The following is a 16,745-nucleotide window of genomic DNA, read 5'->3' as shown; positions in this document are numbered from 1 at the left end:
TTACCCAACAAGGGTAGGGAGAAGGGAAAACCAAGGGGGGGGAGGGGGAAAACAAAAAGGGAGGGAAAGAGAGGGGGGAGGGGGAGGGAACAAAAAGGGAGGGACTAAAAAGGGAAACATCAAGGGAGGGGACAAGGGGGACTGATTCAAAGTAAATCACTGAACTAAAAGGTATGGCCAAAGAAGAAAAGGTTAGAATTAGGGAAGGATATCAAAATGCCAGGGAGTCCACAAATGACAATCATAACTTTGAACGTGAATGGGATGAACTCACCCATAAAACATAGACGAATAGCAGAATGGATTAGAATCCAAAACCCTACCATATGTTGTCTTCAAGAAACACACATGAGGCGGGTTGACACCCACAAAGTCAGAATTAAAGGATGGAGTAAGACCTTCTGGGCCTCAACTGACAGAAAGAAGGCAGGAGTGGTAATCATGATATCTGATAAAGCCAAAGCCAAAATAGACCTGATCAAAAGGGACAGGGAAGGTAATTATATTTTGTTAAAAGGGACTTTAGACAATGAGAAAATATCATTAATCAACATGTATGCACCAAATAATATAGCACCCAAATTTCTAATGGAGAAACTAGGAGAATTGAAGGGAGAAATAGACAGTAAAACCATATTAGTGGGAGACTTAAACCAACCATTATCAAATTTAGATAAATCAAATCAAAAAATAAATAAGAAAGAGGTAAAAGAAGTGAATGAAATCTTAGAAAAATTAGAATTAATAGGCATATGGAGAAAAATAAATAGGGATAAAAAGGAATACACCTTCTTCTCAGCACCACATGGCACATTCACAAAAATTGACCATACATTAGGTCACAGAAACATAGCACACAAATGCAGAAAAGCAGAAATAATGAATGCAGCCTTCTCAGATCACAAGGCAATAAAAATAATGATTAGTAATGGTACATGGAAAACCAAATCTAAAACCAATTGGAAATTAAACAATATGATACTCCAAAATTGTTTAAAGAAGAAATCATAGAAACAATTAATAATTTCATCAAGGAAAATGACAATGGCGAGACATCCTTCCAAACCTTTTGGGATGCAGCCAAAGCGGTAATAAGAGGTAAATTCATATCCCTGAATGCTTATATTAACAAACTAGGGAGAGCAGAGATCAATCAATTGGAAATGCAAATGAAAAAACTCAAAAGCGATCAAATTAAACCCCCCCAGCAGAAAACCAAACTAGAAATCCTAAAAATTAAGGGAGAAATTAATAAAATAGAAAGTGATAGAATTATTGATTTAATAAATAAGACAAGAAGCTGGTACTTTGAAAAAACAAAATAGACAAAGTACTGGTCAATCTAATTAAAAAAAGGAAGGAAGAAAAGCAAATTAAACAGCATTAAAAATGAAAAGGGGGACATCACCTCCAATGAAGAGGAAATTAAGGCAATCATTAGAAATTACTTTGCCCAATTATATGGCAATAAATACACCAATTTAGGGGGTATGGATGAATATATACAAAAATACAAACTGCCTAGACTAACAGAAGAGGAAATAGAATTCTTAAATAATCCCATATCAGAAAATGAAATCCAACAAGCCATCAAAGAACTTCCTAAGAAAAAATCCCCAGGGCCTGATGGATTCACCAGTGAATTCTATCAAACATTCAGAGAACAGTTAATCCCAATACTATACAAACTATTTGACATAATAAGCAAAGAGGGAGTTTCACCAAACTCCTTTTATGACACAAACATGGTACTGATTCCAAAACCAGGCAGGTCAAAAACAGAGGAAAAAAACTATAGACCAATCTCCCTAATGAATATAGATGCAAAAATCTTAAATAGGATACTAGCAAAAAGACTCCAGCAAGTGATCAGAAGGATCATTCACCATGATCAAATAGGATTTATACCAGGGATGCAGGGCTGGTTCAATATTAGGAAAACCATCCACATAATTGACCACATCAACAAGCAAACCAGCAAGAACCACATGATTATCTCAATAGACGCAGAAAAAGCATTTGATAAAATACAACGCCCATTCCTATTAAAAACACTAGAAAGCATAGGAATAGAAGGGTCATTCCTAAAAATAATAAACAGTATATATCTAAAACCATCAGCTAATATCATCTGCAATGGGGATAAACTAGATGCATTCCCAATAAGATCAGGAGTGAAACAAGGATGCCCATTATCACCTCTACTATTTGACATTGTACTAGAAACACTAGCAGTAGCAATTAGAGAAGAAAAAGAAATTGAAGGCATAAAAATAGGCAAGGAGACCAAGTTATCACTCTTTGCAGTTGACATGATGGTCTACTTAAAGAATCCTAGAGATTCAACCAAAAAGCTAATTGAAATAATCAAGAACTTTAGCAAAGTTGCAGGATACAAAATAAACCCACATAAATCATCAGCTTTTCTATATATCTCCAACACAGCTCAGCAGCAAGAACTAGAAAGAGAAATACCATTCAAAATCACCTTAGACAAAATAAAATACCTAGGAATCTACCTCCTGAGACAAACACAGGAACTATATGAACACAACTACAAAACACTCTCCACACAACTAAAACTAGACTTGAGCAATTGGAAAAACATTAACTGCTCATGAATAGGATGAGCCAATATAATAAAAATGACCATCCTACCCAAACTTATTTATCTATTTAATGCCATACCCATTGAACTACCAAAACACTTCTTCACTGATTTAGAAAAAACCATAACAAAGTTCATTTGGAAGAACAAAAGAGCAAGGATATCCAGGGAAATAATGAAAAAAAAACCACATATGATGGGGGCCTTGCAGTCCCTGACCTTAAACTATATTACAAAGCAGCAGTCATCAAAACAATTTGGTACTGGCTAAGAAACAGAAAGGAAGATCAGTGGAATAGACTGGGGGCAAGCGACCTCAGCAAGACAGTATACGATAAACCCAAAGATCCCAGCTTTTGGGACAAAAATCCACTATTCGATAAAAACTGCTGGGAAAATTGGAAGACAGTGTGGGAGAGACTAGGAATAGATCAACACCTCACACCCTACACCAAGATAAATTCAAAATGGGTGAGTGACTTAAACATAAAGAAGGAAACCATAAGTAAATTGGGTAAACACAGAATAGTATACATGTCAGACCTTTGGGAGGGGAAAGACTTTAAAACCAAGCAAGACATAGAAAGAATCACAAAATGTAAAATAAATAATTTTGACTACATCAAATTAAAAAGCTTTTGCACAAACAAAACCAATGTAACTAAAATCAGAAGGGAAACAACAAACTGGGAAAAAAATCTTCATAGAAACCTCTGACAAAAGTTTAATTACTCAAGTTTATAAAGAGCTAAATCAACTGTACAAAAAATCAAGCCATTCTCCAATTGATAAATGGGCAAGGGACATGGATAGGCAGTTCTCAGATAAAGAAATCAAAACTATTAATAAGTACATGAAGAAGTGTTCTAAATCTCTTATAATCAGAGAGATGCAAATAAAAACAACTCTGAGGTATCACCTCAACCTAGCAGATTGACTAACATGACAGCTATGGAAAGTAATGAATGCTGGAGGGGATGTGGAAAAGTAGGGACATTAATTCATTGCTGGTGGAGTTGTGAACTGATCCAACCATTCTGGAGGGCAATTTGGAACTATGCCCAAAGGGCGACAAAAGAATATCTACCCTTTGATCCAGCCATAGCACTGCTGGGTCTGTACCCCAAAGAGATAATGTACAAAAAGACTTGTACAAAAATATTCATAGCTGCGCTCTTTGTGGTGGCCAAAAACTGGAAAACGAGGGGATGCCCATCAATTGGGGAATGGCTGAGTAAATTGTGGTATATGTTGGTGATGGAATACTATTGTGCTAAAAGGAATAATAAAGTGGAAGAATTCCATGGGGACTGGAACAACCTCTAGGAAGTGATGCAGAGCGAGAGGAGCAGAACCAGGAGAACATTGTACACAGAGACTAATACACTGTGGTATAATCGAACGTAATGGACTTCTCCATTAGTGGCGGTGTAATGTCCCTGAACAATCTGCAGGGATCTAGGAGAAAAAAACACTATTCATAAGCAAAGGATAAACTATGGGAGTAGAAACACCGAGGAAAAGCAACTGCCTGAATACAGCAGTTGAGGGGACATTACAGAGGAGAGACTCTAAATGAACACTCTAATGCAAATATTATCACCATAGCAATGGGTTCAAATCAAGAAAACATGTAATGCCCAGTGGATTTACGCGTCGGCTATGGGGGGTGGGGAGGAGGAAAAGAAAATGATCTTTGTCTTTAATGAATAATGCTTGGAAATGATCAAATAAAATAAAAAAAATAATAAAAAAATAAAAAAAAGAAAGAGCTGGAACGTCAGGGTCCAGGAGTTCAGTTAGCTGTGTGACCAAGGACAAAACCCAACCTTTCTGAGCATTCTCCTCATTTCTAAAAGAAGGAGAGTACTTTCACTGCCTGCCTCTCACAGTGGAATGAGAAAGTGCTTTCTAAACTGCCAGAAACCATGTCAATGTGAATTAGATGTGTATTATTAGAATTGTTTGCACAATTGCATAAAATGCTATCTACTTCTAAGAGCTTAGAATGTACCAAGAGATATCAGTGCTTATTAGAATGAATAATATTTGTATTTTAATATTTGTGTTGGTTCTGACTTGGCCCTGGGATTCTTCCATCGGTTATGTGGCTCATTTGACAGTGTAAGAGATTATTTTTACAATTCTGCTGATCAATATATCTATAAGAAGAAACTGTTATTCATTAAATATGCTAAAGCAAAATCATGAATAACAAACTATCCATTTATTCAACAAATATTTATTGAACGCTCACTACATTGATGAATCCTATTTTTTTCTGGTTGGTAAATTGAAAAGAATATTTTAAATTAAGAGGAGGTGTACCTATTGGCAGGTCCAATTCTTATGAAAATGAGATTGAGCTTTGCTTCTGTTTTTTTTTTTTAATGATTTATTGAATGATCTTTAGGAAGAAACCTCTTTCCTTACAATGTTTTATAGCAAATCCATCCTAGGGTCACAGATTGCAAACTTACTTCACAGGTGAGAAAACTAAAAATTAGAAAGATTCAGTGACTATGCTAAAGCCTCTCAGAAGCAGGATTTGAACTTAGGTTCCTAGAACTAAGGCTCTTCCCACTATACCACACTGCCTCATTGCTGCTTCACTACAGAGCCATGCAGCATCATAGTTTTTTATAGCATTGATTCATGCTATTTCCTCCAAATGGAAAATGCTCTTTCTACCCCATTTGTACCTTTGGAAATTCCAGCTATTTTTCCAACAGATGTTCCTTTCTCCATGAGCCCTCACCCAGTCACCTGAGCAGAAGTCTTCCCTCCTACCTCTGAACTCTAGCACTTGTCTGTCGCACCCATGTGACTTCTGTCACCTTCTGCCTCATATTATCTTTATTATGCATGAGTTTTCTTTTCTGTAACTAATTAGATAGGAAGCTTCTGAAGGATAACTTCCCCACCCCTCCAGAATACAGACCAGAGCAGCCACACAATCAGTATTTGTCCAGTGAATTACTGAATAATACTGTGCTCTTACCATAATCAATCCTGATTTTTATCTTGAGTTGGCATGCTGTCATTTTAAGTTATTTCTGTTCTGTCACTCGTGATACCTATTGTATGAACAATGTCATTTATTGCCAGCTGTCTGTCAGTACCACCCCAAATGTTCACTGTGGTTCATGTTTCTCCTGGTTGGAATGCTACAGAGAATAGCAGTTGTGGATCAGATGTCTTCAAGTGACTCTCCATTAGTGGGGAATTAAAAGACCCAGTACTTGATCATGGAAAATTAAGAGGTAGGCAGTGGCCTAAAAAGTGAGCTCTGAAGATCAGCAGACATAAACATTGTTCATTTGCCATGGAGCTTGATGGATTTTCTTCACCCAAGATATCGACAATATTTAATATTGACCCTTATGTAGCCTAAGGCAAAAAGTTAACTAATCACAACTAATTCTTTGCTAGAGAAATTTAAGTTTAATTTTTTTAAATCAGGTGCATTGTAGAGATATATCTAAGATTCAGCAAGGTGAATACCCCCTCTTTTATTGATTTCAGTCTGCTTACAAAGCAACAGAATCCATTTTAAGGAAATAGTTGAGAAGCCTAACAATATATAAATTATTTGACAAAAATCTAAATAGAGAAACCAAAAGGTCAAACAGTGCACATATACAGTTACTCTTCATTTTGAGACTTTCACAATAATTATAGTCAGTCTTATAAAATTAAACAGTGCTTTATAAAATAGAGGGGACTTTTAGTTATTAAAAGTTGAAAACCTCCAAAAAGTGATATAAAGAAAACAAGTACCAATTTTCTTTGTAAATAATTTGCACTTTAGCAAATTCATTTACACAAATAAAGTTATAAGACATTTTCTCCAAAGTGTTCTATATTGAAAGATAGGCATGAAATATTTTGATAAATAGAAACTTCTACTAAGATTTCCATAATGTTATTTTTCCATTAATTTTAAATCAGGCTTTTTAATTAAGCTAAGTTTATGGATTCATCCTGAAAATCTTTGGTTAAACTCAATTCTGTTTTCAGTGCAATGAGTATTTCCAACTTGTATATTCTATTCTATTTTTATTCTAATATTGAATGGTCCTATCAGATATTTCATATTCCGTCTTTACAACTGAATTGAGATGAAGCTTTGTATTTTTCTACTTATCACAAGATTGTTAAAGTGACAATTAATTCTCCATCACTGCCCCCTGTGTGCTTATTTCATAACAGCCACACAATATACATGCAGCACACAAAGGATCAAAATGATTGTAGCTTGTTAACAGATTCAAAAGGATCTGTGATACTCTAGACACAAGAGCAGTTATTTAACCAAGAAAAGAATAGCAACTACACATGTATCAAGGTAGATGAAAGACCCTAAACGCAGATTTATTAATAGGCATTGGATATACTTTGGAAACCTATCAACCAAAGGCATCAGACATATTAGACTCTTTTTTTAAACTACAATGGAAATAGGAAAGTTTTGCTTTTCTATTTGGGAAAAGGTCAACAAATGTAAAGTTTATGTGCTAATGAATGAATAGTACTTTTTAAATTTTCATATAGAGAAAAGTCTAGCTTCTCTTTCATTAATATATTAATATTTAAATTTTTGGATTTTATTTGTTCAATACTTATAATATTACTTTGTTTTATAGGGATGAAAGCAAAAGGAAAATAACAACCAATTTAAAATCAAAAGGTAAGCATGAAATATGTTTGAAGGATGCATTTTCATTTTGCCTTTTTAACCAATTACACTCCCTAAAAACTGTTTCATCTATTGTAATATGTGTGTGTGTGTATACTAGATGTAAATTAAACAAACATATACCAGGTTTCTAGATTAAAATGAAGTGTTTAAGACTTCAAGATAAATAAATCTTTTGTGGTATAAACATCCTAAATTCTGCAAGTTTCAGGAATTCTGGGTGGCAAAAGTTGGCATGTTTTAAACATATTGACCTTCTGGCAGTGTTTCCTAATCTAAACTACACTATAGAGCAGAGTTGTTGAGGTATTGTTATATGTGCTCAGCAGGCAGGGGAGAGCTGCTCCATTCTCCCTCTTCCCAGTGCCTGGGGACATTTTTTGCATGCCCCACCCCTCTGTCCAGGTGTCCAAAGTAAGCCCTTTCTTCCTCCACTCTCTGGTGTAATGGGGCTGGGAGGTGGCTTGAAGTTGCAGTTTGGGCACCAAAACTTGAAAACCTTCGCCAACACTGCTATAGACTGTTAAAAATCAGATAGATTTTCAACTAAGGATTTCAGATACAGCTTCATTAAAGCAGATTTTAAGACTCAAAAGTTAGGAACCAAATAAACTGGAAAAGAAAGAGGATGGAGCCAGACACAGGGAAAAGGAATTGTTTTTTGTTTGCTTTTGTTTTTAATTTATGTGCTTTGAGAAATAAGTAGCAAAAGTTTTGCAGATTGAGAAAAATCTGCCATAAACTAATGAGCAGAAATCTGCCTTAGAAGGTATATGATCTAATGCCATTTAATTAAGAAAATATGAAATTCTATAAGACCTGGAATGAATTTAGTAAAAGTTTAGGTAATTGTTTAGAAATAACATGATATATTTTTAAAAGATTTGAATAATATTTCCCCTGAGAGAACTTAACCTTGTCTCTCATTCCATTAACATGATTAGTACTAAATTCATCAAAAAAAGCAGAGAAAGTATACTAAATGAATTGTGAGTGAAGGGTGAACAGTGTGTCCTGAATGAGAGCTTCTGTAGCTTATGGGTGACTCCTGAACTGTTTTCATCTTCATACAACTCAAGAGAACCTGTTACCTTTAACTCCTACCAAAAAGAGTCTACAAAACCATATTAGTTTGAATTCAATTCAACAAGTATTTTTGTTAAGCACCTATTACGAGTCAGGGACTGTGAGATATTAGGAATGCGACAACAAAGTGAAAAACAGCTCTGATGGCTTCCATTCTAATGGGAGAAATAACATATTCAGATAAGTGTACAAAAATATAAAATCATTCATCTCCACTGCGGTTAAAAAAAAACACAACCTAAAATCGTATGCCATTCTGAATTTCCCCAGTATAGAATTCATTGAAATTTCTGGGAATAGATGGTTGAATCTAAAGACACTACAGCCTAAATTATTGTTGTTTGTACTTACTATAATATATTTATTTTTTATTTGTTTGCTTGCTTTTTTGTAAAAACTTAGCTTCTGTCTTAGAATCCATACTGATTATCAGGTCCAAGGTAGAAGAGCAACAAAGGGCTAGACATTCAGAGTTAAGTGACTTGGCCAAGGTCACACAGCTGGGAAGTACCTGAGATCAGATTTGAAACCAGGACTTCCCATCTCCAGGGCTGATTCTCTACCCACTGAGCAACCTAGATGCCCTACTCTGCTATGTTTGATAATCATCTATTCTGTAGATTAAGATGAAATATTGTTAAGTAGTTGTCTGTTCTTCTATCTTAGCTTTTTGGGGTGAATCTGATGATAGCAACTCTGAAATTGAAGCTGCTTTACGTCCTAGAAACCACAACACCTCTATCGATGATTTTGATGACTTCTACGACTAACAAGTGATACTGCTTGGGAATGAAAAAAAAAAGATTTTAAATAAAATAAAGTTTCAAATTGGAATATGCTTTGTGTATAGCTGAAACTTTTTATACATTTGATGTTCAAATTCATTACATCCTTTTATGTTATCTCCTTTTCAGATGTGAAAACATAGTATTACATTGATTTTTAAATAATCAGCATTTTATAATCCATGGAATGAGTATAGGTTGATACTCCAGACTAAGTTCAATCCCTGTTTGAAAAACATTTCCATTGAGAAAATGAAGTGAAGTGGGAGGGAGAAAGGGAAAAGAGTTTTGAAAGATCCTACTATATATTTCCCAAACTTAGCTCAGTAACAGTTTCTTAGATGACTTAAGTATAGTCTTGTGTAGCATCTGACATATTCCTTGTATGACTTTACCATGTTTCTTGTAACTTTATGGCTTTTTAAAAATTTTATAAAATCAGTCAATGATAAATCAAAAACATTTTTAAGAAGTCCTCGCCATCAAGGAGTTTATAATCGAATGGGAGATACAATGCGTAAACAAATATATACAAAGCAAATTATATACAGCATAAATAAGAAATAATTAAAAGAGGAAAGGTACTAAACTTAAGAAAGATTAGAAAAATCTTCCATTAAAAGATGAGATTTTTGTTGGTAGTTAAAAGAAGCCAGGGAAGTCAGTAGTCAGAGGGAAGGAGGGAGAGTGTCCAAGGTATGAGGAACAGTCAGAGAAAATGCCTGAAATTAAGGGAAAAAAATGTAATGGAGGGGTTGGGGAAAGGGGGGAAGGGGTATTAATAGGTGGTTACAAATAAAGGCATCTTAAATACTATCGTCATTGTAAAGCTCATTCTTATGGGACTCCCTAACAATGATGGACCATATACAATAATCATTTATGGTAATCCAATAGTCTGGGAACACTGAAGACTATAATCTCTACTGCTTTGGATTATTCCTTCAAAAGATGCAAAGTAATAACACTTCCATTCATACTAGCCAGCCTCAATAGAAGTAAGATCTGTCCTCAGTAAAAATGTAAGTGAAGCCCAACCTTCTCTACTAAGCATAGTTAGGTCTTCACAATAGCTACCTAAGCAGGGGGGATGGGGTTGCTATGATTATCCCTATTTTATAAATATGGGAACTTGTTCATACTCAGAGAGTTTAAGGGGCAGGCTCAGGATCACACAGATAATCTTCAAATTTGAGAAAGCTAAAAAATCACAATTAAAACATGACAAATGACAAAAAAAAAACATTGAAAATGGCAAATGGTAGAGGGAACTCAGGTTTTCTGAATTCTACACCTGCCCTGGTTTTGCATTGACATTATTGCCAGGAAGATTAGAGAATAGAAAATAGAGACTTCTAAGGACACCTATTTGCTAATGATGTGATTTAATTTAGAAAACCCCAGTGAAGCATCAAGGAAACTCATTGAGACAGTGCCTTCAGTGGAGTAGCAATATACCCCTCATATTAAGTAGCAACCAAATCCATTTGCATTTTAATATAAATTTACTAAATTGAGGAAGGAAAAAAATTTGGGAAAGGGAATATGATAGCCACAACTCTTACCCTCTCCCCACCCACAACCTGACCTCTGTTGTCAAAGAATCACCAACAAGAAGGAATCTGGCTTCTCACCAAATAATAGAAAGGCATAATTTCAGCTGACCCATAATCCCTATGGGGAGAGTTCTCCATGTTCTGGGAGCTTTGTTGGGACCAAAAAATGACCCACGTTGATTTATTAGAACAACAAATGTTTAACTTGGGGAAGCCCAGAGGAGAGGTTTTGCTTTCCCACCTCCTTGTCACAGATGATAATGTGTTGCCATATTAACAAGGTGTCAACACATGATCATTCTCCTGTATCTGTGAAAAAGACCACTGAAGAGATTTCTCTCTGATATGGCATTTAGCAGCAAAGCTACTCATACAAAATAAGATTTCCCCATCAACAGTTGGAAAGTCAGTTTGAAATACTTCAAGTCATAGTTGAAGGATCAGAGACAGACACAAATAGAGATTTTCAATCACTGGAAGTAGTTTCCAGGAGCTAGCTTCTGGTAGCAGAGAAGAGAGCCAATATGGATATGAGAGAGCTCATCGGGCCATCAAGAGTATGACTGCAGAGAAGCCTGCACAATAAAAGAAATTATTTCAATACCCCCAAATTCCAGGAGTTGGTAGTTCTCTTGGCCACATGTTCCCTGATTGAATGCTGTCCTGCATTTGTATGTGGTACCTCCTCTTCCCATAGATACTATAGGTATTAGTAGTATTAGGAGAAGCAAGTGCCCTAGGTTATGAGACAGGGGAAAATGGAAGTGAGAGGTGGGGTGAAGAACTAATGTTTTATAGTCAACTGTTTTAATTTTGCACTCTTGGTAAATACCCATCCTAAGACCCAGTCTACTGACTGACTGTTAATAGGAAACACAATAGCAAGTCTTTGTGAGCTATGGTTTCAAGAGTGGGTAACCACAAGGTACCCCATGAACCACAAGGTAGCAACTGCTGCTTCCTGGTGAATATGAGCATAAGATGGGGGAATACCTCAGGCAGTTAATCTACCAAAACACTGGGAAAACCTAAAGATAACAATTATCAGACACTTTAAAGAAATAATTACATTTTAGGAAGGATGTTTATTACTCTTGGTTGAGCCATGTCACTATAATAAAAATATTACATAAATTTACATCTATAATAGAAAGAATACCTAAATTTTACAAATGTGAACATATGGGGAAGGAAAGAGAGGCAGAGAGAGATGGAGTTATCAAAATGCCAAGGAAATACTTTTTAGAGCTATGAAAAAAATCCATTTAGAGAAACAAAAGGTCTAGACTATCAAGAGAAACAAAGAAAAAATAGTATGGATGAAGAAGGAATAGCAGTTTCAGGCTTTATATTATTTTACAAAGCAGTAATCATCTAAACTATTTGGTCTTCATTAGAAATAGAAAAATAGATCAATGGAAAAGACTACATGAGGAAGAATTAGAGGCAATCAAACTCAGTAATCCCCTTAGTGTTTAATAAACCTGGGATCACAAACCACCAGAACTTATTTGACCAGAACTTCTGGGAAAACTTCAAAGGTAGGCTTAAACCAAATCTTAACCATATCCTGTCACAATAAGCTCAGAGCGTCTACATGATCTGAATATAACAGCTCACAAAATAAAAATAAAATTAGAAAAGAATCAGATCATGTTCCTTTAACAGTCATGGTGAGATGGAAAATTGCTAACCAAGTAAAGAGAAGATGCAAAAACAGATCATGTTTTGTGTGAAACTGAAAAGCTTTCACATAAAATCAATGCAGCTAAGTATAAGAAAGGAAAACATTTTTGAATCAAATAATTCTGATAAGGATAAGTGTCTGATATCTAAGATATATAGGGAATTAACACAAATAAATGATCAAGAACTATTCCCCAGTGAATGTATAGCCAAAGGACATGAACATTTGATCCCATCTCCTCCAGCAGATTGCCCACTCTATCATCCTCACTCTTGCATCTTTAACTTCTCCTTGTCTGTTACAGACTGCTTCCCTGTTGCCTACAAACATGTCTATATCTCCTCTATCATCAAAAACCCTCATGAATCCATCCATAGGAACATTCCATATCTCTCCTGATTTTCAGAGCTAAACCTATTGAGAAGGCCTCCAACAATATGTGCCTCCAGTTCCTTTCCTCTCTCTAACTCTGTATAGTCTCACTTTCAAACATCATTCAGTGGAAATTACTCCCTCCAAAGTTATCAGTGATCTCTTAATTGCTAAATCTTTCTCAATCCTCATCTTTCTTGAACTCTCTATCACATCACTGATCAATCAATCAATATCTTAAGTGCCTACTATGTACCAGACACTGTGCTAAGAGGTAGAAATATAAAAAGAGGCAAAAAATAGTCTCTGTCCTCAAGGACCTTACAATCTAATCACCACCCTTTTCTACTAGAGACTTCTCTTATTTTGTGCACACTCCTGGCTCTCCTCGATACCTATCTGACTGCTTCTCAGTTTCCTTTTGCTGTATTTTTATGGAAGTCATGCTTGCTAGCAATGTATTTTCCAGACAGCTCTGCCCTATTTTCCTCTTTTCTTTATATATCATTTCATTTAGTGATATCATCAGCTCCTATTGGTTCAATGATCACTTCTATGCTAATGATTCTCTTATCTAATCCTAACTTCTCTGCTAACCTCCAATCTCACATCTCCAAGGGCTTATTCAACATCTCAAATAGAATGTCTTGTAGACTCCTTAAATTCAACATATCCAAAACTTAATTCATTCTCTTCCCCCTTGTAAACCTCCTCCATTTCTAAACTTCCCTCTGTCAAAGGCACCACCATCATCTCACTCCTCCCAAGTTCACAACCTGTGTTATCCTTGACCCCTCATTATCTTTCATCTCCCATATCCAATTTGTTGCCAAGGTCTGTCTATTTTCATTCAAACCATCTCTCAAATATGCCCCCTTCTCCTTCGATACTGTCACCACCCTGATGCAGGTCTTCATCCTTTGGAGATATTCAGTAGTTAGTGATGCATGATCTAAACTTAAGAGATTGGGACCAGATATGTAGATTTGGGAGGCACTTAGAGATGATAATTGATCCCACAGAAACTGATGATATCACTTATCATCTTCACCATCATCATTTTTATAACCCAGGAACTTTGGTTGAGTGACTTTGTATAGCAACATAAATTTGAGTGGAGGAGATAGATGCTGGACAAGTTGAGATCTGTCAAGATGTAACTGATGATAAGACAAGAGACAAAAGGAAGGGGGTAGCTAAACAGCACAGTGGATAAAATACCAGGCCTGGAGTTAGGATGACTTGGGTTCAAATCTAGCTTCAGACACTTCCTACCTAGGCAAATCACAATCGCCTAGCCTTTATAGCTCTTCTGCCTTGGAACTGATAGTCATTATCAGTTCTAAGATAAAAGGTAAGGGTTTTTTAAAAAGAGATTGCAAAAGAATACAAGGCTATCTGAGGAAAGAGGATTCTCACATCAGCAGATATGAATGGTGATTCATGGGAAGAAAGGAAGCAAGAACAGAAAATGGGAAATAACCAGTTGATAGCCACCTGCCCTCCAGCATCCTAGATGACTAAGTTGAAGCTTCCACAATCATCTTGATCTCTAATAAAGCTCTCATAAACTCTTGAGGCCATTCACCATTCCCTGAGATGATGGTGATGCCCTTGACAGTAAGAGGTACATTTGGAAGTGGAGAAGGCTTGAGAGGAGGAAGATAATGAGTTAAGTTTTTTACATGTTGAATTTAAAGAGTCTAAAGACATCCAGTTTGAGATGTCTAAAAGGCAATTGTAGCTGTGAGGCTGGAGGTTAGCAGGGAAATGAGGATTAGACAACAGCATTCACTCCACTCCCAACCACACCTTTGAGCATCTCTGGGCCTTTATACAACCTGTCCTCCATCCCTGGAAAGCTTCCCCTCCTTACCTCAACCTCTTGAAGTATTAGTTCAAGTGCTGCCTCCTCCTTAAGACCTTTCCTGCTCCTTGTAGTCATGAGTGTTGTTCCCACTCCTCCTAAAAATATTTTGTATTTACTTATATGAATAGTTGTTATAGCCTCCCCCTTTTTTCTATTTTCTATTTTTTAAAAAGCAATCCTAAATCATGTTTAGGTACTACTCAAGTGAAAGCAAAGGAAGTATGAGGATAGAGGGGATATTGACTGGTAATAGAACATTCAAATCCTAATCTGTATTATGACTGATTTAGGTCTGTTGATTTTGGTTTCCCCAGACCCTGTTCCCTTATCTACATTACATGTTAGTACAGGGAGGAGAGTTCCTATAAGAAAACTCTCTATTCATAACAAAAGTTCTATTTAAGATACCATATCTGTTGTGAGGGGGCAGCTAGGTGGCACAGTGGATACAGTGCTGGCCTCAGACACTAGCTCTGTGACCCTCAACAAATCACTTAACCTTGTCTGCCTCAGTTTCCTCATATGTAAAATGAACTAGAGAAGGAAATGGCAAATCACTCTAGTATCCTTGCCAAGAAAACTCTAAATGGGACTATGTGCAGTTGGACATAACTGAAAAAAATGACTGAACAACATCTGTTGTGAGAAACTGAATAGGGTCTGAGAATTAACCTATCTGAGAATTGACTCTACTATGAAAACAGACTACGGGCTACAAAGCTGATTGTATTTGGTGCTCTTGTGATTTCATTCATTCAATAAGCATTTATTAAGCTTTATAGAGTAGTGTATGCTATGCACTGTGTTAAGCATTAAGGATTCAAAGGAAAACAAAAACAAAAACAAAAATAGCCCCTGCCCTCAAGAGCTCAGAACAAAAGCTAAAGGAAGCAGAAAAGGTGATTATTCTCTATCCATCTGGACTACATTCCAGCCTTTATACAGGGAATTACCAAAGGTTTCCTAGGCTTTGGACTAATTCACATTTAGGACTTGGAAAGATCTTTATATATCACCCAGTCCAAATCCCTTAACATTCAGATGAGGAAACTGAGGACCTTGAAAGGGAAAAGTGGCTCAACCAAGGACATGTAAGGAATAAGGAACTAAACTGAAAACCACATCCACATTCTCCAATGCTCAGTCCAGAGTTCTTTAAATTGCACAGTGCTACCTTTTCAACAGGACATTTAAGCACTGCAGTAAATATAGCTCATCATTATTATAGCTACTAATAATAGCTAGAACCAAAAATGTGCCAGGAAATCTCTTGTCTTATTTTGTCCCCTAATAACTAATAGCTAAATAACAATAATGTATCATTAAGGCACATTATAGTTATTATTAATAACTAGTCCTTTAATGAAGTTAATAATCTCATGAAGAAGAGGGAGTATTAACATTAAAAATAATGGTAATAATAGCTGGTTGGTTGATTGTTGTCCTTTAGACTCAAAGAGGACCAAAATAACATCACTCTGTTGGTCAATCCTACCATGACCAGTATGAGCTCAGAAGGTCCTAAAACAAGTCAGGCACAAATAGCCCATATTTGAGATAGAAGTGTCTCTAAATTTACACATCTCACTTTTCTTCTGAGCTACTGCAATTTTCTAGTATTTTAAAGTTTGCAATCTCATATGATCCTCATAGAAACTCTAGGAGGTAGGTACTATAATCATCCCCATTTTACAGATGAGGATGAACTCTGTTGACTTGGAATGTTTCCATATCCTGCTAATACATTATTATTATAAATCACAGCACTGATTTACACAACTTTAAAAGTTTTACAAAGCTCTTTCCTTGTAGTAGTCCTATGATGTTGATGGCGTTGAGTATTATTATCTCTCTGTTTACAGAAGCAAAAACCAAAGCTCAAAACATTTAAGATACTTGACTAGTAGAAAGTAGCATATATGGCCCAGTCCATCTCCTAACTCCAAGCCTAGTGCATTTTCCTCTTCATCATACAATACAGTGTCTATGAGTTCTGGCCTTTTTTCTCAGTGAAAATGAAGCAAGAGACAAGACTATAAATCTTAACCATTTTTATACTGTTCTCAAGCCTTTGTCCACTTT

The 16,745-nt window shown here is 36.0% G+C and overlaps 1 protein-coding gene across 6 annotated transcripts in view; it reads left to right on the top strand.

The window, feature by feature from the left end:
• The window catches only part of KIZ (kizuna centrosomal protein), a 175,322-nt gene extending 166,095 nt beyond the window's left edge, over positions 1 to 9,227 (top strand). For all 6 annotated transcript variants that reach the window (XM_056813834.1, XM_007476629.2, XM_007476630.2 and 3 more), the window contains 2 exons: positions 7,255 to 7,298; positions 9,060 to 9,227. In XM_056813834.1, coding sequence (XP_056669812.1) covers positions 7,255 to 7,298; positions 9,060 to 9,163 — 148 coding nt within the window. In that variant the 3' untranslated portion in view covers positions 9,164 to 9,227. The remainder of the gene's footprint in view (positions 1 to 7,254; positions 7,299 to 9,059) is intronic.
• Positions 9,228 to 16,745: the final 7,518 nt, after the last annotated feature.

This window comes from Monodelphis domestica, chromosome 1 (assembly GCF_027887165.1).
Source record: "Monodelphis domestica isolate mMonDom1 chromosome 1, mMonDom1.pri, whole genome shotgun sequence".
NCBI lineage: Eukaryota > Metazoa > Chordata > Mammalia > Didelphimorphia > Didelphidae > Monodelphis > Monodelphis domestica.
Note: the sequence above shows the minus strand (reverse complement) of the source record. Positions and strands in the feature narration are given on the sequence as shown.